Source organism: Ursus americanus, chromosome 8 (genome assembly GCF_024610735.1).
Source record: "Ursus americanus isolate L20-20 chromosome 8, mUrsAme1.1.p, whole genome shotgun sequence".
Lineage (NCBI taxonomy): Eukaryota > Metazoa > Chordata > Mammalia > Carnivora > Ursidae > Ursus > Ursus americanus.
Window position 1 is genome coordinate 53,380,223 of NC_142134.1, and position 24,399 is coordinate 53,404,621.

Genomic DNA, 24,399 nt, shown 5'->3' on the forward strand with positions numbered 1-24,399 from the left:
AGCTGGCTGGCTCCTGCACCTGACGTGGCTGGTCTCATTAGTGGTACGACTCACCCCCTGCAGAGGTGCTGAGACGTGACTAGCACTCGGGTAACAATACCGGAAACACAAGGTGCCAATACCTCCAATGACTTCACTGCTGGTTGGGTAATATTCACACCTTGACCGATTGGTGTTCATGAGGCATTCCCGTATCTCGGCTGCAAAGCAAAAATCCAAAGTTTATAAGTAAAACAGACACCATAAAAGTGTGGGCACGGATTTATTGCTGTCTCGTTTCTTATTTAATGCAGAGTCCATGTTTTTTGAGTCTTGGTAATAAGATATCCAAAATTCAACATTATTAAACATTCAAACAGTAAAATAGGTGGAAAGAAGCCCTCAAATGTTAACTCCTCTATCTGGTGGAATAGCTCGGGATAGAGGCTACTGGGCTGCTCATCTTGATTTGGGAGGAGCACTCCTATCCCCTGACACAGGGCACAGGAGAGTCCCAAATGTCAGCCAACTGTGAGGCACCAGGGAGAGCGTGTATGACCCTTGGAAATGTCTGAGGAGACCTGGGACGACTTCCAGTATGAAAATCCTTCCTTTCACCTCAGGCTGAAAGAGATGCCTACTGCCGAGAGGGTCACAAGAAGGCCCTGTGGACCAGGGGGAACTACGATGACAAAGGCCAGAGTGACCCTGCTGTCAGAAAGGGCCTTCGGAGCTTCTCTCTCAGCCGACAGCGCATTCGGAGAGCGCTCGTGCAGAGGCCTCACCGGGGGACCCGATGAAGCCACACCGGCCGTGAGGGCTTTCACTTGTTGAAGGCCCAGGGTTCTCATCCTCCTGAGGGAGGGGTCACCGTGTTGAGTTATAGTCAAAGCACACTTCCCGGCTCTGAAAAACTGTGCTCAGCCGCCATCTATCTGATGGGCTTTTTTCAAAGTCCCAGCATCTCTGGCGCCCATGACGACCCTGAAGCGCCCGGCTACTTCTGCAGCGAACGCGGTTCCCGAGGGCGGACACTCAAAGGGACGCACAGCTGCCCTGCGTCCCACAAGAGCAAAAACAAATACCCGGCTCTAACAGGGCGATGAAAACCCACAAAGAAAGAAACACCTCAGAGTCTACAGATGCAGGTCGCTCATTAGCAACACTTGGTTTGAGCCTCAAAACTGGTGATTTACCCATAAAACATTTACCTACAATGACTTTGATTGATACTTAAGGACCAAGTAAAAAAAATGAAAACTATTTTTTTTTAAAGACAAACTTCAGTAAATACCCAAGAGAGGGCTAAATTCAAGATGTCCTAATGGTTGTCTGGGGCTTCCATAGCCAGAACGGACAGGGGCCAGCTGCATCGCCTGCTGGGGACCAGAGGGTGTGGTCCCACAAACCCACGGCAGAAGAGCGATGGAGCCACATCTGGGCCGGAGGACTCCTCTTGAGCCCTCCCGGCCCTTGCACTTCCACAGGACTAACTGTCCTTTGCAAGCACAGTGATGCTGAAAAAGGAAACAACAAGGAAACATGAAGGTGCATTTATTCACGTCCATGCCACCTAAACCTACTGGGTACAGTAACCAGGACTGAAAGGGGACGGATTGCAACCTAAGCAACAAAAACACTGGGACCTCCGTCCCCATGACTTGCACGTTCTAGTTCAGAACAGTCTGCATGCTGGAGCCAGCGGCCTCCCTGAGAAGCACGCGTCATGCCTCATTCTCTTCCTCCGGCATCGTCTGTCCCTCTCAGTTAAGGCCTGGACAGTGCTAGGACGGGGCACGGAGGGTCCCCTGGAGCCGTGCTCTGGCGAGGAGCTGTTTCCTGGGCTGTCAGTCGCCTGTGGGCCCAGGCCCCGTGAGGTCAGGCTCCGGCCCACCTGGCGCTGCCGTCGTCTGCCTCCGGAGCTCCTGCACCGTCTGCAGCAGGGCGGACCGCTCCAGCTCCCAGGCAAGGCTGGCCTGCTTCAGCTTGCTTTCACTGGTCAGAAGCTTCTCAACGGTGGCCTCCAGGCTCTGGATCCTACCATTTGCCACCTGGAGAATAAGAGAAGAGAATGTGAGCAGCCCAGTGAGAACACGGAAGGATGGGTGGGGGAAATGCACTCTACACTCCACTGTCCAGCCTTGGAGACACTTCTCAGCCCTGTTCTGGGGAAACAACCCTATGCGTTTGGATCAGTGCTTCCAGTCACACAGGAAGACTACATTTCCCAGGGTCCCTTGCAGGGAGGCTGGGCCATGCTGAGCCTCTGGCATCTTCTTTCCTGCTGCGGCTACTCTGAGATGGTTGGTGGCTTCACAGTGCAAAGGGAGCTGACCCCCGTCACCGACGACAGGGAAGACAGCTCTGATACGGGCAAGGAGGTGGAGCTTCAGGGACAAAGCCACTGCTGCTGGGCCACGGCACTAAGATGCGGAGCTTGATTTATTACTGCAGCACAGCCTGTCCTATTCGTACAATACACATGCTCATACGCACAGACCGATTTCAGACCAAAAGGCAAATGGTTCCCATGGGGAGGCCCCAGGAGTAGCCGCCCTCTACTCCAAAATCCTTTCTAGTTTCCCTACCATAAGCAGGTATCTCCACATGCGGAGCGCTCAGATGGCCCAGCATCTGTGCAGAGGTCCACGCGCACCGTCTCACTGACGGGTCACCCCCACCGCCACCGAGATAAGCGGTGTCCTCCGTCCGCCCAGTCTGCTTCCTCCGCACCTAGCACCCAACGTCAGGTACGAGAACTTCCAGGGGCTTCTCTCTAGCAACTGCCCCTCCCATTCTCATCTACCAGGGCTGGCTTCTCAGGCAACCAGTGGCTCTAGTGAGGCTGAGGGGTTTCCTGAGAAAACCACAGAAAGTCCAACCTTTAGAGGTTGCTGTCCCCAAGGCTTTCCTGGCCTGTTCCTCAGCTCACAGCGACATACGGCAGCACTCAGGTCACTGGGTCAGTGAGCTGCTGTTCCTTCTCGCTAATCCAGTCCAGCTCTGCACACGGTCCCGTTTAGTTGGGGTGGGGAAAATGGTACATGTATTTTTTTTCTCTCTCTCATTTTCAAAACAAGGGAAACAGGTTTTTGAACAAGACAACACTTGTGCCAGGCAGACACCTCACGACTCAAAGTCTAGCTCTGGCTGTGCGGCTGGAACACTCAAAATAGAAGGAAGAAAGGACTGAGCTTCCAAGTCTGTCTGCGTACCAGGCGGGGGGGGGGGGGGATGTCATGCTGAGTGCTCTGTGGTCCTCACACCCCTACCCATGGTCGAGGTCTGAGACAGGTCCACCGCCCCCCCCCCCGAAAGGGCTGCTCGTTCTCAAGGCCCACGGAATCCCCGTGCACCACCCAGCTTCGTGGTGAGCGGCTCTGCATGACTGTCACTCTCCTCAATGAGACCGAAGCGCTTTCATGGAAAAATGCACGTCTCATCCTGTACATGGGTCTGGCCTCCCCCCTCACCTAGTTCACGGGCACTTGATGACTCACAGTGGCTTATCACAAAAAAATGTATGTCCCTTATTATTTGGCACCATTTGGCAGGTGTACGCAATCATCTTGTATGTGCTGTTGGACAAAACAGGTGCAACGCTTTGCTCTCAGCTGCTAGGTAACATTAGGTGTTTAACAAGAAAATAAATGGGACCTTGGTCTGTCTGACAACGAACAGGAACAGAACAAAGCTAGAAAACAGGTCAATTTTGATACTTTGGGAAAAACCAAAGATCTGTGGTCAAAAACTATTATATTTAACACCTATCTTTGGACTCTGAAAACTGTCAAAAAAAAAAAAAAAGGAAAGGAGGTGTGAGTTTTACAGAACATATATAGTCTGGCTGCAAGACAGTGAACCCATGTGACTCACAGAGGGAAATGGGAAAACGATCTTTAAGCACCCACAAACTGACACAACGTAATCCTCATCCCAAGTCTTGGACAGCAGCAGTGTCTTCTGAATCTCAGTGGCCCCTGACACCCGGCAAGGCAAGGGCTCCAAACACTGGTGGGCATGCACAGCTGCAGTCTTGAATGGTCCCTCCACAAGAGCCCAGCCGCTGGGTGAAACAGAGACCATTCCAAGGAGGTCTGTCAGGACCAATTACCGCCTGGTGCCTTTCTTGAGGAATTTCGAGATCTGAGCAGCTTTTCACAGCTTTTCTTGTCACAAAAGGGGTAGAGCATCACAGAAGTACCATGAAATTACGTGCACCCTTTACCACTAAAAAATCACACGGGCATTAGCCCAATAAACGGGATCTTCTATTTCCGCACTGCCTATCTTCCTGAGCCAAATGTTCCAAATGCAAGTCCGAGCTTTGTCAGAAATGTTCCTATCAGGTTCTATTTCAGAGCCCTAATTTGTTTGGAAGTCACTTAAAATTACCACCTCCACAACCGACTGTTACAGAGCAGATAAGGCTCTTTTTCCCCGTGAGCCTCCCCTTCGGGGAGAGCCGAGACATCCTGGAGACACTGTACACAAGCATATTTTTAGTTAGGACATCTCAGTCGTAGGGGGAAAAAAGAAGCTAAATTTCAGAATGTGCCTGGTGGTTAGGACTGGGCAGGGAAAGCATTTTTCTTTGTTCCTCTACAGTAAATAGCCACTAGGTCTCCTGGGATAAATCCCTGCTGGGAGGAATGCATTTTGGACAAGGGCTGATTTATTAAGCTCTCAAATGCTGGCCTTTCTCATATCACTGCCAAGCTTGTGTCTGCAAAGTGGCAACTTTCTATGGAGAAAACTAAGAGGCTTAGGTCAGGATGGAAGGCTTATTCTAAGGACAGCCCAGGAACACCATAAAATACATACTTTGGGGACAAATATGTATTTGTCTTTGCAGCACCTCAAAAAATTTTTTAAATCCCCCCAAAACAATTCCTTAACATTAATAGCATTACCACCCACTCATAGCATTAAAAAAGCAGACTGTATCATTACCTTATTCTATGTGATGTGTAAAGGAGCTGTGCTAAGCAGTTAGGGACTGTGTGTCATACAGACAAGGGAATCAGGACAGGGCAGGTCAGCAGTCTGCCCAGCGTGACAGTGTAGGTGGAGACAACATGGGACCTGGCAAGAGCTGGGTTTCTGCACTACATCCCCAGGCTTACCCCATCTCACCCTTCCGTATGCATGGTCTGTTTGCCTTTCTACCCACATGTCCTCATCCACATTTATCCACGTTAAAATGGAAGCTTCTAGAGGGGAGAACTATGTCCCTCATTAACCAAACTTCTGTATTTGCAGTAAGGACTCACAAATCGTGACCATATGCTCTGGTTTATTTCGTTAGGTAGATCTCTGTGTTACTCCCCTCCCCTAACATCCCTCCATGGACCTAGCTGGTTTTGCTCACAGAAGCCCAAGCCTTTGATTCTCTGGTTATGACTCAAAGCACAATTGTGGGCATTCAGTGAATAGCCCCTCGGCATCCTGGACCCCAGTTCATCGCTGGGTCTCTCTCCTAAAAGGGTTAAGTGCAGAAACAGCCTCTCAGAAAGTTCCAGGACTGTCTGACCTCAGCAAAGGATAATCTTCTGCTCCTTAATAAAAAGGACCAATTCTCCTGGGATACCTTTGATCCCAACTATAAACAGACAGGGGGAGAGAGGTCCTGCGGTCATGGGAAAGCCCGCCTGCTGCTGCTTTGGTGCGCTAATGATCTACCACACGCTCAGGGCTCAGGACGCGGCTTTATAAATATGCGCTACCTGCAGTTGTTCAAGGAGGTCAAGGTTCTGTTTGCGCAAGCTGCTGTTGGTCTTCTCCAATTTGTCCATTCTTTGGTTGTCACTGAGAGGAGAGGAATCGATAAGTTCTTCTTGAAGCACGTGGTACTCGACTTCATAGGCTTGTAATTGTTTAGCGATATCCATCTCAAACACCTGTTATATACAGAAAAGTCATCAGGCGCTGAAAATGAGAAAAATCACACATACGCATGCACGACCATGTCAACAAGCATCCCTTCAGCACCTACTCTGGGCCTGGTACTGTCAGTGATAAGTAAGGACAACTCCCTGCATTGAAAAGGTAAACAATTCTACTTGGGAAGAGAGAACAAAAGAAGCATTGAGACATAAACCCAAGGTAACAAGAGGTATGAGTCTCTGATAACTCATTTTCCAAAAGCCCAAACCTTACTTTCTTTTTTTTTTTTTTAAGATTTTATTTATTTGACAGAGAGAGAGACAGCCAGCGAGAGAGGGAACACAAGCAGGGGGAGTGGGAGAGGAAGAAGCAGGCTCCGAGCGGAGGAGCCTGATGTGGGGCTCGATCCCATAACGCCGGGATCACGCCCAGAGCAGAAGGCAGATGCTTAACAACTGAACCACCCAGGTGCCCCCTAAACCTTACTTTTTAAACAGCTCTTCATAAAAACTTATTTTTAGTTCTTATTTCAGTACAGATTTCCTTTTTCTCTGAAAATTCTATTATGTTAGACACATCAGCCATGGGTCAAAGAGAGAGGAAAACAAAACAAAACAAAACAAAAGAATCATAGCCCCATTTGCCCAGTCACCGAGTCAAAGTTTAATTATAGTTCACTTGGGTTTTTAGAGTTACAAGAACAGCTAAGTAATGGAACTGTTTACTAAAAAACCCTCCTTTGCACATAAGATATGCAGAAATGAGCCAAAACCCAAATGCCTCCCACACAGATGAGTGAACATGAAACAATGCCTTCCTGCCCATAATAGTAACAGTGATCAAAAAACCACCCGTGTGAAAAACAGCCCCAAAGCGCGCAAGTGAGTTGTTCGTGTTTGTACTTTCTCTGAGTGAGCTGTATGGGAGCTGCGCTGAGGAGCGGCCGCAGCCTCTCTCCCCAGCTGTTTCCGTGGGATCGCCCCGCGGGCTGTGGCTCTGAGCACAGGAGTGAAGTCCCGGGGTGGCTCTGTGTGTGGGTCTGAGCATTCAAGCTGGCTCCATAGAAACAAGGCCAGCATCACAGAACACACATTTGGAGGACGAAGCTAGACCTAACAAGAGCACAAAGGAACTCTTCACTGCCTTTCCTTAAGAGAGAAATTCCAACGTAGTGAAAATCAATGAAAAACTCATCCCCCCCCCACAGGGCGCCCTATTAGCATTCAAACATGGATGAATCCTATCTTCCCTGAAATCGATATTCAAAAACCATGTTTACTTTCTCACCATTCCCAACAATCTTCTCTGCCTGGAGATTAATTTTTCAGCTTCCTGCTTTTCATTTTAATTCAATGGACAAGACCAATTAGGCACAAAAGTCATTCTATGCTGAAAAACTAACACACATTGTATTCATGGTGTGTGTGCGCCTGTAAAGTTTGCTGTATTGATAGGCAATTCTCTGTTGTCCCCCAGAGTGACAGTGAGGTCAGCAGGGATTACCATCTCTATACTACAGTCAAGAAAATGGACTCACCCCTCAAAGCGGGGCTCCCCTGGCGATGCCCTGAATGACAGTGAGCAGTTACTTGACTTCTCCCGGCCTTGGTTCCTGGCCCCTGACACGGGGGTGAGGGCACCCACCTCCAGCCTCGCTGTGGGAATTATGGGAGGCAAGTCATGGGAGCTGCCAGCACAGGCCTGGCAAGGTGAGCAGGTGCTCACTTAGCTAAGGAAGCTGCTTCGTGCGCTTGTCATGAAACCCTCACATTCAACCTTGTGCTGCAGCCCAGTTACAAAGGACGCCACGTCACGGAACCTCTGACTAGCTCAAACACAGCAAAACCCGCGAACATTAAAACCGAGACTGCCGTGGCACTGGTGCAGAATTATAAATACGAGGCACAGTAAATGCACACTTTTTTCTTCCATGAGATTTATTTTTAAATGAGCTACTAATCTAGAAAACCTGGGCACAAAACCTGTGGCCTTTAATACAGATTCATGACCTGCTGAGGTTAATGGCTCTCAGCTGGGCCCAAAGCTGTATACTCTTTCAGGACTCCATTAATTCCCAGGAACCATCCTGGGTCATAATCATCGCTGCTTAATTGCATCATTATCTCCTGGCTGCTGAAATATTGAGAGCCCTGGATTTTGCAGTTATGCCCTAGAATTGATCCCAAAGCATGGCAGTATGTGGCTGGTGGAGAAAGGAGAGCCCAGGTCCTCAAACAAGGCTTTTTCGAGTTGCTAGATATTCTTCTTGACCATAATTACAAATGGCTTCATTGTTCTACCTACTCGATGTGTTATAACCACATTAATCCATTCATCGAGTGCTGGATATCTAGTTACTTGTAAAGTTTCTGTAGTTATAAATGACAACTCTAAACACCCTTGTACATATGGCTTTTCCCATAATTTGGATTATTTCCTAAGGATACATTCCAAGAAACGGGATTACTGAGTCAAAGGGTATGAATATTCTACTGGTGTATGATACACATTGCCAAGTTGCCTCCCAAATGGAAATGATCAATGCACAACGCCATTAACAACGACACCCCAAGGTGCCAGCTACAGTCTATCCCTGGCACTGGGTACCGGCCTTAATAGGTTTCGTTTTGTTAATCTAGTAGGTAGAGCATTGTATGTTATTTAAATTATGCATGAAGCTCAATATTTTCCCAGATATTTGTTTACTAGACGGACCTCCTCTTTAGTGAATTGTCTGTTTATGTTCTTGGCTCCTTTGCTATTGGAGACCCAGAGAGCTCCTCTTTGCAGTCTGTGGACACTCTGTATAATGAAGCCATTAACCCTGACGTCTGCAGAACTGGCCGCTTACTTTCCACCTTCCCAGCCTCCAGGCCCTGGCCACCCCCCCTCGGTCTGCCCGCCTCAGTGGCATCGCAAGGGCCGGAGAGTGGAGCAGGGTGTCCGGGGATCGGCCAAGAGGGGCTACAATGCCTGTAGTGAATTTAAAAATAAGAAACCCAACTAAAAACTGGCCTGTTTTTTATTATCACCACATGCAAGCAATTCTAAACAATACCAGTGGTAAAATATTCCTCCTCACTGTACCCCACCCTTTCTGTACAGCACTGCTGGCCTTTGAAAAAAGTCCTTGTTTTCAGCAGTGCCAACTGCCCAAGCCACAGGGCTCCTCCCTGCGCAGAAGAGGCCGTCTCAAAACTGTGACTTTGAGGAGCGCCTTCTGAACAAAGGAACCTTGTTAAGATTCTGGTTTCTATCCTACAAGCTCAACTAGAACAGGGAATTGTCTAGTGTGTTCAATGAAGCTGCCCATGGCAGAGCTTTTCAAGTGTCCCAGTGTGTGTGAATCCCCTGGGGATCTCGTTAAAATGCAGATTCTGACTCAGCAGGTCTGGGGTGAGGCCCCAGATTCTGCATTTCTGACAAGCTCCTACAGGGTACAATGACAGGTGCGGGTTCGGGGCCACACTTTGAACGCCCAGAGGATGTTGAAAACAGGCTCTTTGCTCTGTCTCCCAAAGACCCCCTCCAACTCTGTTTTTCTTCCTTAGACTGAAATGAGCCGACAGAGGCAGACAGCTCTCACCGTGACAAGCATACAAACCTGACCTCCTTCTCTTCGTTTCTGTTTATTCCCAGGGTTTCCCCCTTCTTGGGTCAGAAGATTTTTATGGCTCATATTCAACTGACAGTTAAGCCAAACTGAGGAACTGCCACAGACACTGCAGAGACCCTTCTCCTCCTGCCCTGGACTCTGGCAACTCTGGACCCGCCCCGCTGCGGCCGCTCCTGGCCTGCCCATCCTGAGCCAAAGCCTCAGCGCCCTATCCCTAGCTACCCTCCCCCCCAATGCTGGATGCAGGCTCTGTCCCCACTGCTCGAGCTGAGGCCACCTACAGAAAAGGCATCGAATGAAATGGAGCTGTAACTATCACAGAGGACCATCCGGACTCTGCCCGTCTACATACAAGACAATATGCTCTGTCGGGTGCAGTGAATGTGTCTGTCACCCGCACCCTGTGGACCTCCAAGATTGGAACCTGGGGGCCCTCTCAGGCTGCCAAAGAGTCACACTGTACCTCAGGCCTCATCTCCGAGTGGAACTTGAAAACAGAGCACCCTCTAGGTGGGGAGGGGGCAGTGAGCCTGACAGATATCAGGTTCCAGATGGAAAGCATGGGAGGGCAAGAGGGCAGAGAGCTGGGCTCCCAATCTTTTGGTAGGATGAAAACCTGGGCTCCAAAATGTAGATTTTGCATTCCCTACACTGCTGCTCCCGAGCCACAACCACCCTTTCCTTCAAAGTTCAATGCAGAGGCATCTAGAATTTCTCTCAATTCTCACTCCCATGTCTGTGATCAGGAATCAGCAGAGTACGGCCAGTGGACGGAATCTGTTCCACTACATGTTTTTACAAAGTTTTATTGCAACATGACTTCATTCATGTACATATTATCTGGTTACCTTTGTGCTGCAAAGGCAGAGCGGAGTGACTACAACAGAGACCTTCTGGCCTCAAAGCCTGAACTATCTGGCCCACTGCAGAAAACGTGTGCTGACCCCTGTTCTTAGCTCATTCCTTGGGCCCAGTTGAACTCAACTCTCCCCATTCCCAGTCAGTAGCGCTCATTCCACCAGCCTGGCTCCCATATGCCCTTGCACGAGCACCATTGTGACTCTTACCACGCTTGTAATTACTGGATTCCATGTGCGTTTTCTGTACAGGATGGCCTCTGGTGTCAGAGACACATCACATTCTTGGCTTGGCCACTGCACACAGGGCGTTGGGCATGTTACTCTCTCCATGCCCAGTTTCCCCACCTATAAAGTGGGGATTGTCCTACACATCCCAGGATTGTTTAAGGAGTCAGTGGGATAAAGGATCCCAAGTTCAAGACAGTTGCCTGAAACAAATCAGGTCGCGTACGCACGCACGCACACACACACACACACACCCCACCCCTCTTCTCTCCCCATGCCATGTCTATTTCTATTCTTCCAACATTTAAAGAGAACCTGATACTCTGAATAAGTATTCTTTACAGAAAAGGGAAGAGAAAATGGGATTCTTTTCTCAGGCTCATGTCCAGGAGGTAAACTGAATGTCAGCTGCGACAGCCTGCTGCAGAGCCGGGGGCCAGGGCGAGGCACTCACCAGGCACAGACTTTAGGTAAAGGCTGTCTGTGTTTGCCCAGTGGCCATAAAGTAGGATTATATGCAGTGAGAGCTCTGAAAGGGAATCAGTGCACATAAATGCCAAAACTTAAGGAATCAAAAGGGCAGAGAATTCAGTATGAACATACAGGTAAAATACAGAAAAATCCCTGTAGTTAAACGATACCCAGAGGCATGTGGTGGTATTGAGAAGCTGCCACGTCACGTCAAGACAAGAGACGCGCCACCACTCCCCTCGGCAGCAGGGTGACCATGGGCCAGTGAGTGCCTCTTCGCACCCTCCGGGCTGCTCCTCGTGGGTTAAAACCACCTCTCCTCTCAGGAATGCGTCATGATGAGATGAGATCATGTGCATATGTAGATTCACACAGAGCCTGGCAGAAAGCAGGGCCTGAACAAGCCAAAGCTATTCACATTGAGAGAAACGTGCCAGGGAAGCAAAATACAGAGATGCATCAATTCACTAAAAATGAAAAGTGCAGAGTGGAAAAGCAGCGCCCTTCCGAAGCACAGGCGTAGGAAATGTGCGGAGATCCAGATTCACCCAGGCTCACACCGGCTCCCCTTCCCCAGGCCACACCTGCTTCCTTGTCCGTGCTCCACACTGAAGGAGGCACAGCGAATACAACCAGAAACACCACAGCTGGGTGCATTCCGCCGGAATCAGATTCCCCTTGGACTGTCAGAAGTCCTCAGAATAAGGATTTGTTTACAAAATAGCTTCGTTTCACTACTTGTTTTTACCTAACTGCTCTATGTTTTCATTGCATTGGGAGCAGGTGAGGTAAACTCTAGGCTTAGGAGGGGCCTGAGTGCTGGCCCCGATGGAGAAATCCCTTCCAGAACATTCTCAGTCATCCAGCCTCTGGACACTTGAGTGCTGATCCACCCTCTGCTAAATAGCTCAGTCCTTCAGAGTCAGCACACGTTACTAGAAGATTCTTCTTTATACAGAGGCAAAATCTGCTCCCACCCCTAAACCGGACCATTGAACAATTGATCTAGTTGTGATTCTGGCTCAATTCACCCCCACCCCTAACATTTGGGAGAAATGGTTCCACTGGCTACAGGAACCAGAGGAAGCCACAGATGTGGAACTGAATGCTATTTAAAAAAAACATTGTGGAAGGAACCTCTAGAATATATACTATCTATCCCGATTTTGCTATCAAAGGGTTATTTTTAGAAAATTCCAAATAATACCATGCAGCAGCAAAAAAAACCCCACAGCACTCCTACTGTTAAGAGCCTACACTGAATAGCACATGTGTTTCAGAAGAACAAACAACTAGGGGTGAAGCCTCTTAATTAGAAGCAACTACTGATAACCCGTGGTTATCACCCCTGACCACTGCCCCCTTGTGTGCACGTGGCACAGCCCCATCACATTCCAGACACACTCGCACTCGGACTCGCACTCGGTCACAGAACACATGTTCCGCCATGTGCTTCCTACCTGCTGGGCAACACACGAGATGCTGCTCACGATACCAAGTGGTAGGAGAGAGGTCCCAATCAAAAGAAAATTAAGCTCTCCAAATTCAGGATGGCGTAAGCCTTTGGAAGGTCGGACTGAGTCATACCTGACTGATGGTCTTTTCCATCTGCACCAAGCCCAGGTTGGGAAGGGTGTTTTTTATAAAGTCAACTATGGTTTCTAGGTTTTCATGTTGCAGAATCAAGGGCTTATGGCTTCCCAACAGACTTAATGCCACTTTAAATATGACCTCTGATCCCTGAAGAAAGATCATATCTGGGAAAACAGAGAAATGCAGAAAGTTAAACCAGGCCAGTTTCTGATGAAATAACATCGTGTTTTCTTGTCCACACATCAGAGCAGGATGGTGGGAAACATAAGACCAAATTGCAAACTTTATTTCCTTTTTAAGTGCCTGATATTTCAGATAAGGTTGTCAAGACAATATTGCAAATAATAAAAGAAATATAGATAAACGTACTAAGATTTTGTCACAGGTTCAGATAAATCTTTTTTGTTATTGTTCTAAAAATATATTAAACTCAAACATCCTTCAAAAGCTAGAAGAAAACTTTTTATTAAACTATTTTTCTAGAAATGCTCTGGGGTTTTAAAGGAATTACTAAAACACATTGTTATGAGTAAAACTGAAAGACTTAGATACAGAGTATCAGAAATTAAGATAGAGTAAAAAAAAAAAAATGCACTTCTTCCCCCTGTTTTGAAATAAGGAATTGAACTAAAAGATCTCTAAAATCTATACAATGTCTGCAGAGTTGCAAAAGTACATTACTAAATACTTTCCAGTATGCTGGATTTTAGCTTAACAATGGAGTAAAAACCATCTTCCTTCAGAGAAATTCAAAGAACTCTGTCAGAGTTATTTTCCAGTTCTTGCCATAGTTTTTTCTTAGAACAGTTGGCCAATGTTAGCAATCCCTACACTGACTGGACGTGGTGAGAGGGAGGGCAAATGGCCCGGGCAACAGGATGAGCAGCCGGCCTCGCCCTGACTCCCCCTTCCTCACAGAGCTGAAGCCACCTGAGAAAGAGTTAAACTGTCCTGGGGCCAAAGCACACTCCTAGCAACTAACTGTTGGATGACTAAATTCAGGAAAGTAACCTAACAACTGGAATTAAAAATACAAGAGAAAAATATAATGTTAAAGACGAGGGCATAAATCTAATCAGAGGCAACTGTCAACATGGTGGGTGAGGGCTGCAGGATAATGAGAGAGACAAAGACGTGTTCATCAAGTCCTGGAAGACAAAAACAGGTGAGAGGAAGAACCCCCCAGCATTGGGCTTCTCTGGGGGGTTTAGCAGGACGAGGCAGAAGGGCCTTTAAGAAACAGGAAAGGCTGGAAGCTGCTGACACAGGGAAGGGGCAGGGGAAGGGATCCGCGTCGGAGTGGTTTGTGGACAGTGAACAGGGCAGGGGCACCAGCCGGCTGGGTCAGGCCTCGGGGTGCCCTGTGACCTTCCCCAAGGCCTCAGCCACACCAGCAGATCCGGTGCCAGGGTGGGTGTCACCCGTCTCTGTCACAGAGCTCAGGGCCACACTGCTTGCACAAACATCACAACTGCTCACGGTTCGGACGACCCTGGGAAGCTGGAAAGGCCCCAGGAAGCTGGAGGAATGAGGGCAGCCTCCTTAGGTGTGGTTACAGAGGCTGGGAAGATAAATTAGAGAACTGGTCGTTATCTTTGAAATCTGAGCTTCTTAGGGGAAGTACTATGTGTATCAAGTCAGCCCTATGTAAGAATATTCTTGTGAAATGTATGCTTTATGAAATACATAGTCTAACCCAAGTAATTCATCACTACAGAAAATAAAGATCTCAAACAGCACCATAACTAAGATGTTTTTAAAAAGAAATATTTCCCAAAACAAATTTGAAGCTTCTGTGGTTTGGACAGCAAGGCTTCCTTTCAATAGGTCAACATTTACAGCTGAACAAATATTGATGGCATCTATCAGAATTAAGTACCAAGCATTCTGTGCAAGGGTCCTGGGGCAGGACTGCATGACTGGCCCAGCTGCCACAGCTCAGTGTCTTTAGTCTGAGAGACATGTAACTAGAAACTAGACAGAGTGCCGCATCTAAGCCAAGTAAGAGAAATAATTATCGGGAAGTTTTATGAGCACAATCAAACATGCAATCCATATCAGCAATCTCTTAAGGCAGACAACAGGTCTTCCATGTTTTATTCCATTAGGATTTTGGTGGTTTTGTTGTTATTGCTGTTGTTGTTTTAGAGAGGGGGCATGGGGAGGGAGAGAGAATCTTACTTAAGCAGGCTCCACACCCAGCATGGAGCCAGACATGGGCTCGATCTCACAACCCTGTGATCATGACCTGAGTTGAAATCAAGAGTCAAACACTTAATGGACTGAGCCACCCAGGCGCCCCAGGATCTTGGTTTTTATAACACATCTGCTTAGTGGAGTGCTCCCTAGCATTCTAAACTGACTTTTCTGGGCTGTTTGAAGGAAAAATAAAAAATGGGAGAGGTGGTGGGGTTTCTTTGTTTTGTTGTTACACTCTTTGAAAATATAGCCCTGGATATACTTGTCTTGTTGGGTCTGTCTGTATTTACTATAATACAAATGTTCTTTCCTAATGCTATTCCCAGCACCTTAAGAGCACTTACCTGTCTATCTGCTAAGTTTCTCTCATTAAGTCAGCAAGCATTCACTGAGCATCTAACATATGCCAGGCTTTGTACTAGGCACTGAGATCAAGCCCTGAACGAAAGCACAAAGAGCAAATTGCAGACACACCAAAAGCTGTTGGTTTGGTAGAGTTACACCAGGTGTTATGAGAACAAAAGGGATGAGAAAAGTCTAAGGAAAGGCGGCTGCTGAACCCAATCTTGAAGAATCAATAGAAATCTGCGAAGTCAGGAGTCAGGAAGGAAGGAAGGAGGAAAAGAAGGTGCAAATGCCCAGAGGTGTGAGAGCAGCACACCATGTCCGGGAGCTTGAAGAGCATGGTAAGGCAAGAGCTCCGGCTCTGTGGGGCATAGGGTGGGGCCAGATCACCAGGGGCTTTCTGTCCAGACATCAGCATTCTAACTACCCAGAACATGGGAGGGGTCACCCAAGGCTTTCTGTTCCCTTTTTTCTGAGTAGGTCAGGACATGGGTAAGGAGGTGATGTTAACGAGATCCAATGTGAGTCTGATCTTTGCCAAGGCTATTTAGCTTTAGACAGAGAAAAGCCGCCACTGAGGAGACCACCCTGAGTCCCACCCCGGGGGCCTGCTGCCAGCCGCAAGATGCTTGCCTAGCGCTGCTGGAGGCCCGCTGCTCCAGGTGCCCACCCTTCTGAAGACAAGCCGGCCGGCTGTCCACACGAGTCAGGCTGGGGAAGCTCAGCCCCAGAAGCTCGTCAGCCTGGGGAGGCCTCGAATAAGGAGCTCATTTGGGTGTACGATGAAGGAATGTGTCTGAAGAGTTAAAGGAAGGGTAGCCCCCGCAACCCTCCTGCCCACCAAGGTTTTGCTTGGAGGCAGGGACTACTAAATTTATCTGACTAGCCTTGGGGAGGCAGTATCTATAACCCTTAACAATTACTACCTTTTTCTCCTTCTGGAAATTTTAGAACTTAACTTTTAAGGAATACTAAAGAAAAACATTACCTATAAACCCACTCCTCCAACCCAATTATTTTCATTTTTGTCCATCTTCCAATCCTTATACATTTACATTCTGGAAATGAAAAAAAAAAAAAAAGCCTCTTTGGAAAAGTGAGTTCATCGCCTGCATGTAAAAATCAGCACATGAGAAAGCGAACTGCGGGCGCCTCCCCAGTGGCCCCAGGGAAGCCGTGCCCCCCACACTGCAGCCAACGTCCCTCCCCTCCTGCTTCAAGCCACCCAGATATAGGCAAAGGGCTTTATCAGGCAGGAAGTAAAGGGAAGCTGAAATTTGGCTGACTGGGCCACTTTTGCAAATTATTTGCTGAGAACAATGCAAATAACTACTTTCCTTTGAGGACGCTTCAGCAGCACTGTTGTTCTGTTATTGTGTTAACCTATGGGAACTCTGTTTGAAACACCCCATGACCTAAAGGTGCAGTTTTCGCAGGGCGGGGGGGGGGGGGGGCATCTACGCAAAGCCCAGGGCCAGTAAAGCAAACTTACCCTGCATCCTCTTTTCCAGCCACCTTTGTCATTGTCAAGGGCAAGCCCTCTCCTAAGTCTCCTGGGAGGCTGGGGTGCTCCAGGTGTGCGAGCCCCACCTTCCTACTGGGACCAGGTGGGAGGAACATGAAGGATGATGGCAGGTCTGCAGCAGGACTACGGCACAAACAGAGCTTGCACAAACTCACTTCCCTACTGCTGGTCACATTCCCCGGGGGAGCCTTTTTTCCTGGCCATTTAAACCATCCTGTTTTCCTAAGTCTATTTTAGTCCTAAAGCCTCTCTGAATCCTTCCCTGTATTACAGGTGGTTTCTGTGTTTTCTGCCAAACCCTTCCTTTCCACCCCCCACCTCCTACTGCATCGACTTGGCAGCACACCCTCCAGCAAACATCAGGAGCCTCAGACCACAGCTGCCTCCTCCATCGGGAGCAAGCCGGGTCCTATTTTTCAGATTCCACCCCCCCGCCCAAAGGTAGGTGTGATCTGAAGGTGAACACAGCAAGCACCTCTCCTGGGACCCCTCTCCACCCGGACTAGACACCTACAGGAGGAAGCTATTTCAACTCCATGACACCCAGGCAGAAGGGCTGACATTCAGGAAGTGGGATCACCACGGGAGGGGTAAGGCACGCACATCGCTGCTGGTGCTCCTCCGAGGAGCACGTACTTACTGCGAAGTGACCTGTTAATTAATATGAGCTATGCCGTCTGCAGGCTGAGAACCCCGCACGTAGGTATGAAACGGTGAACAGCTGACAAAGGTCCATTTGTGTTTGGGGTTTATTCAGGCCCACAGGCTTACAATGAAATGGGCTTCAGGCCAAAATAGACTACAGGGTATGAATGGCAGGTTTGGGGATTTAAAACTAAGCTATCCACCATCACGGAGCTAAACAAACACGGTTCAAGTCACCAATGCTAAATACAGAAGTGGTTTTTAAAAACCTGTCCATGGAACCTACTAATAAAACGGTTTGGTTTTAAGTACTGGTAGATGGAATAGATTGTCCAAAAACAATCAAAACCAAAACCAACAGTTTTTGCAAAATGACATCACACGCAGTGCCGCCCTGAGTTCCCACTTCCTGCCTACACTCTGAGGAGCCGTAGCCAGCCGGACTCGGACCATGCAGTATAGCAGGGCTCTGTGGGACCCAGGAGTCACACGCACGGGCATCTTTACTCATAATGCAGGAGAGCCTCCGAGACTCACACTGATTATGTAATAGAAATACCCTGCTCTTGGGGCGCCTGGGTGGCACAGCGGTTGGGCGTCTGCCTTCTGCTCGGGGCGTGGTCCCGGCATTGTGGGATCGAGCCCCACATCAGGCTCCTCCGCTATGAGCCTGCTTCTTCCTCTCCCACTCCCCCTGCTTGTGTTCCCTCTCTCGCTGGCTGTCTCTATCTCTGTCAAATAAATAAATAAAATCTTTAAAAAAAAAAAAAAAAGAAAAAGAAATACCCTGCTCTTGCCGGCTTTAGCTCTTCATTTATGAAGTCGTCAGAATGTGCTTAGAGCTGCGAATGTGCTCGAACAACAGGAGGGCTGTCATCTCCAAGGCAGACTTAGTTTGTTGTTCGTGCCTCTTACTTAATGCAAGGAGAGACTCTTTCCCAGACGTCTGCGGCCCTGGCGTCCCCAGAGCTACCTGCAGGGCAGCCCCTGAAGGCCAGGCAGTGATCCCTCAGTGCTGACCCTCCCGTTGGAGTCCCCTTTGCAGAATTTTTTCTCACAAGTGCTGTAATTCGATGCTTGAGCTGTTTCCAAACCATGAACACCAACCCCCGCTTCCCCTCCCACCTCTTTCGATCTTCACTCCTATTACACTGTTTTGAAAAATACAGTAAAAAGTCAGGAGAAAAAGTGGACTAATGATTTTCTTTTCAATTTCCAGAGTAAGAAAACTAGAAACACACACACATTTTTGGCAAGAAAAGACTTCAGCCTACAGCTAGAGATCTTATGATTTTGGTGACTCTTTTGTTAGTAAACTAAGACAATTTTCAGGTTTTTTTTTTTTTTTGAGGCTTTTATAATTATCTTCTTTTTACTTATTTTTATTTTTTTTGTTTAAAGATTTTATTTACTTATTTGAGAGACAGAGAGAGCACAGGCAGGGGGAGGGGCAGAGGAAGTGGGGGAAGTAGACTCCCCACTGAACAGGCTCCACCCCAGGACGCTGGGATCAGGACCTGAGCTCTGAAGGCAGACGCTTAACCAACTGAGCCACCCAGGTGCCCCAATTATCTTCTTTTTAAACTATGGTATAAAACCTTCATGAAATCTCTCACTAATGATTTATTTAACCAGGAGAGATTTTTTTGGTATCTCTTTTTTTCCAATTTTTTTTTTTTAAGGGACAAAAATTAAGGATCAGTTTGGGGAGGGAGTTATGCAAAAGGGGGTGGGGGTAGTGAATATTTTAAGAACACAGATTCTTCTAGTAAAGCCCAATGGGCCATTCTTTAGAAGTTGTTATGGGTAGGAGTAAGAATAAAAATATAGTACTCTGGGGGAAAGAGGTGCGAAGACCAAGTCGGTGCCCACCTACGTTAAAAAGCAAATTTCAGGATTTCTAGAATACAGATCTACAAAGCTGTCTTTCCCAAGCATGCCAAAGGAGTCCTCTCTCAATGGCTCTGGACACAACTCCCCTGCTTTGAGATGTTCTCTAATTCCAGAAGCAAATCTAAAAAAGTATGAGAAGATTAGACTTTTAAACTTTCAGGTGACTGAACATCAGTAACATTTTAAAAACACTTGATGGGTGATGATTACCAATTTTTTAATAACCTCCACAGTAAAAAAAAAAAATTTTTTTTAAAAACCTGAGTTGTCAAAATGATTCTTTCACTCTGAAGTAGGGAAAACCCACTGTGCAAGAACTGCCCGTGCTCACAGCGTCACTCGGCCCCTCGAGCGCAGCGCACGTGCTGAGCCCTGCCATCTCAAGGCCACTCTGAGACTCTGCATGTGAATACCCGCTTAACTCTGACAGAGACGATCTTCTCAAAAAGTAAATCAAGAAAGTAGGAGATGGTATGACATGTGAGCCACCTACGGTCACAGTGGGGCACCCACGTGGAAGGGGCTGAGGCGTCGGGGAAGATGAGGCTGGGGCCTGTGAGGGTGGACCAGTGAGTCATCAGCACGGGGGTGGAGGGGAGGGTCCTTCCAGAGTGAGCTGGCAGAGGAAACGAAGAGCCAAGGGCAGGGGAAGAAGAGAAACGGGAGGAGGAGATGTGAAGGGAACTGAGAAAGAACAGAAGCCTAGAAGTCGTCAGTTGAAGTTTTAAGGGGCCATCAATGCACAGAGTCTCAGGTCAGAGAGGTTGAGGAAGACGGTTCATGAGAGACACATGCCTGGAATACATGCACGGGCCCCTGGCCAAGTCGTTAAAGACGTCTGCTCTGGACAAGAGACAAGTGGGTCTAAACCCCACCAGATGACGGCGTCCAGGGAAGCCCACTGAGTACCAGACGCGAAGCCGGTCTTGAAGTTCGCAAAGCCCAATGCCAACTAGACTCTGAATGTCAAACAACACCCTGTTCTTGTCGAAGACATAGGTAGAAAAGTAAGGAGGCTCACCAGGGAACGAGAATACACGTTTCCCACCTGAGAGGAGAAAGCTGGTTCGGGCAAACAGAGGGACACACACTTACCAAAGACTCTGGCTACAAATCCCAGGGGGAACTGTGAGGCAAACACGGTGAGAAACCAGGGGGCGGCATAGAGGCTGGGGCCGATCTCGTGCTCCTCGAGGTGATTGTAGAGGTCTCTGTGGTAATCGTGAAGAAGCCTCGAGAGCTGGTACATCTGGATCTGTGGGGACAGACGGACACACACACATGCTATTTCATTAACTAAAAGCCATTTCATTAACTAAAAAATTTTGACCCATGTAACACTTCCCACAGATACTGTCAGGTTCTGTGTTCTCCCCAGTAGCTTTAATATAGGTGCACCTGCCTTCGAAGAGAGTGGAATTTTCAAGTTAATCTAGTATTGTAACACACGACTCTTTTGGGGCTTTTGGCCTTGATGATTCTTCTTGATCCAAAAAAGGCAGACAGGCCTGGGCTGAAGCCCCAAGTCGGCCACTTGCTAGCCAGGTAACCAGTTAAGGTGAGCCTTCCCATCTATAAACTGAGCTGATTAATAGTGTCTTCCTGAGGCGGTACGTGCAATATGAAACACTCGGCGTCATGCCCAGCCCAAAGTTAAGTGCTCAGCAAGGACAGCTACTCCAGCGTTAACTGATGGTGGGGAAGTTCCTTAGAGAGACCTGGAAAGGGATCATAAACATTTTTGGCATTTGTCTCTAGCAAATACATTGGAACGCTCTCTACCTGTAAAATAATCATGTCCGGCCGATACTGTTTCCGCAGTCCCATTTCAAACATCAGAAACTTGAGCATGTTAAATGCCTCTTCCTCACCCATGTGAAGCAGCAAAATGCCTGCTACAAAGCTGAGACCTTGGCAGTATCCTACTTCCTGGTCTAGAAGCGAGTAGGCCTTCAGAATGTTGTAAAGTGAGAGCTGCCCCGCTCCCAGCTGGGCAGAGAAGTACGGATGTGTTGGAAAGGTTCGCCCTGCAAAAACAACACACGTTAGATGTGACTAAAAACAGAAAGCCTATTGAACCAGAAGTCCGACGTGCTTCAGGTGCAGGAACAGATCTTTGGAAGCTGGATCATAAACCAGCTCTGTAAACAAGGGGCACGTGGCTGTTCTTAGAATAAGGCGGGCAATTAAAAAAATCAGCAATTATTGATGCTTTTTTGGTGGGGGTTCAGGTGAGAGAAATCAGGACTACCCTCCGTCCTGTAGGTATCTGGATTTCAAGCTCCAGCAAAAAGAAAACTGTTGATCCTCTAAACTTAAGCCTAACTCTCAAGAGGAGCAGACAGCTGTGGCTCTTCACGGGCAGGCAGCCCTGGCCTCATGGCCCTACGGACATTCGCCATCAGCTCTTCCCAGCCTGCTCAGGTTCTGCCTGCAAATGCTTCACACCACGTGTGTATTTCTGTACTTTTAAACCACAAGCAGGGCTTTCAAACAGCCTGAGAAGCAGCGGGTGTTTTCTTTTACACAAAACAGTTACCTTCCAGAAAGAAGTTTAAAAAAAAAATTAAAAACCCTCAACATCCTGATTATTTTCACAAAAAGCTGATGTTCAGATAAGGTTTAAGGACTTCTTTTGTCCAGGAGGCTTTTGTGGCTGATATCTGTCAAATCCCACCTCACCTCCCTCCTTCTGGAATGTGCCCAATGGGGAATTGTGTTTCCAGGGAGAAAAGTACTTGATTGAGAGGAGAACCGTCTAGAGCCACGCCGAGGGCTGAGCTTGGACCCAGGTGCGAATGAGGGCCTCATCTGGATCAGCAAAGGCAGAAGGTGCATCTAGGCTGCAAGGTAATTGTTCCCCGGAACTATTCTGCCTCAACAAAGGGAGGCTGATGCTTTTGCGTGTTCTTCCTCAGCCTCATGAGAAAGCACTTAATCCAGATCGGAGTGTCTGACCTTGATTTAAGAGGGCAGCAACAGTCTAACTACTTTCCTGATTTCTTCTCCTGCGTTCATTTCTTGCCTGCTCTACCTCTCCCCCCAACGAACTGTCCCCAAACGCACCCGGAACGTGTCACCCTCACTGCTAGAAAGCATCCAACAGCCCCCAGGGCTGAAAGAACCAAGTCTACACACCTTGCCTGCGAGCTCTGCACACTTCCTCGCCCACTCTCCCAGCTTCATCCCCTGCTCCAGGGCATAGCCTCAGAGGGGGGTAGGGGTGCGTGTGGGGCGGCAAGGGCCCTGTGAGTATGAGGAGGTACTTAGCCCCGGGCACTTTCCTAGTCTCCAACAGCATGTGCGACGCGACTGTAATGAAACATTTTCCAGCAGCCGCATTCAAAAAGCAACACGTAAAATTAATTTCAAGACCGTTTGTTTAACCCAACATATGCAAATGTTATTTCAACACCTAAGCAATACACAAATTACTGAGACATTCTGCATTCTTTCCTTTCATGCTAAGCCTCCGACACCCAGTGTCGTCCTCATACCGACGGCACCCCTCAGTTTGGAGCAGCCATGTTTCCAGCACTCAGGAAGCACACGGGACCGCTGTACTGACCGCACAGGTGTAGCTCTTTCCTCCGATTCTCCAAGGGGTGAGGGCAAATGTATACAGGAGGCTCTTCACGCCATCACCCCCTCCTGCTGCCAAGCAAACGGTGCCCTTCCCACCTCCGTGGATTTTGCACGTGGCCGTGGCCCTGCCCCAGCCCGGGACATAGCCCTCCCTCCGACTCCCTCTGGGTCTCCAACAGGTCTAGGTGGCGGAACACACAGGCCTCACGTGGCATGCAGCAACCCGGCAAGGATCTGGTCCCCTTTCAATCAGTCCCTGTTAGCACTTCTGCTTACTGGATACCCTCTCATATCAGATACTACGCCCACCCCCAGAAACAAGAGCTGGCACTCATTGGCCCTGTTTGTGGAGTGGGCATTTTTAAACTTATTTTTACTTTTATTATTATAGTTGACATACAACGTTATGCTAGTTTCAGGGGTACAACACATTGATTCGACAATTCTACACGTTACTCGGTACTCAGCAGGATGAGTGCAGTCACCATGTGACCTTATTACAGTACTACTGACCACATTCCCTATGCTCGACTTCTCATCTCTGTGACTTATTTTGTAACTGGACATTATATCTCTCTCTTCATTCCCTTCACCTATTTCGCCTCCCCCCTCCCCGCAACCACTAGTTTCTCAATGTTTGAGTCTATTTTTTTTGTTTTGTTTTTTAGATTCCACATGTAAGTAAAAGCACGTGGTATCTGTCTTATTTCACTTAAGCATAATACCCTCTAGGTCCATCCATGTTGCAAATGGCAAGATTTCATTCTTTTTTTTACAGCTGAATAATATTCCACTGCATATATACCACATCTTTACGCAGTCATCTATCGATGGGGGACATTCCTCATTTAACCCTTGCAAGGCTCCTAAGAGGAGGAGCCCAGCAGGCTGGGGAGGGACCAGTGCCACTTAGACTACTCAATAACTGTTAGATTTGGGGAAGGGCATTCACAGGCATCATGTCTTGTGTAATCACAATGGCTCTGTGCTTAGAAGGGTCTCATGCTGGGTTTAATGCTCTGCTGTCACAGTCTTGAAATTCTTAATAATTTTTGAACAAGGGATTCTGCATTTTCATTTTGCAACAGGCCCTACAAATTATATACCTTGTTTGAGGCAGGCAGCCCCCTAGTATCTTCCTGGGATTGCTACAGCCACGTTGCCCACAGCTTTGCCACGAAGCAATTAAGAGAAAGCAAACCTTAGGCCAAATTCCATCAAACATATGACCTTTATTAGCATGCTGATGTGAAAAAAGAACCGCATAAAAATTTCTCATGCTCTGTCCTCAGGCCTCCAACAAGCACCTCTTGGGAAAGGTTCAGCTGGAGGAGGGTACTGTGGCAGTCTGATGGCAGAGCCAGGCTACCAATGCTCCCACACCGATGTTCCACAGAGCACAGGGACACGGGCCCAGTGGGCACTGGCCTCATGTGTTGTTCCAGAGCCACTGGTGGCAAGGCCCAAACACTTTCTGATCAACGACAGATCTTGAATGTTATCCAAATTTTCACCAATAAAAAATTACATGTAGCATCTCTTATGCAAAGAACAAACCCTCAGTACATCAGCAACCC

The 24,399-nt window shown here is 48.0% G+C and overlaps 1 protein-coding gene across 6 annotated transcripts in view; it reads right to left on the reverse strand.

The window, feature by feature from the left end:
• Window positions 1-1,516: 1,516 nt before the first annotated feature.
• TBC1D1 (TBC1 domain family member 1) overlaps window positions 1,517-24,399 on the reverse strand; it is a 223,451-nt gene continuing 200,568 nt past the window's right edge. For all 6 annotated transcript variants that reach the window (XM_045816359.2, XM_087864212.1, XM_045816358.2 and 3 more), the window contains 5 exons: window positions 21,020-21,264; window positions 20,333-20,492; window positions 12,625-12,794; window positions 5,706-5,879; window positions 1,517-2,030 (listed from right to left, as the gene is read on the reverse strand). In XM_045816359.2, coding sequence (XP_045672315.2) covers window positions 1,827-2,030; window positions 5,706-5,879; window positions 12,625-12,794; window positions 20,333-20,492; window positions 21,020-21,264 — 953 coding nt within the window. In that variant the 3' untranslated portion in view covers window positions 1,517-1,826. The remainder of the gene's footprint in view (window positions 2,031-5,705; window positions 5,880-12,624; window positions 12,795-20,332; window positions 20,493-21,019; window positions 21,265-24,399) is intronic.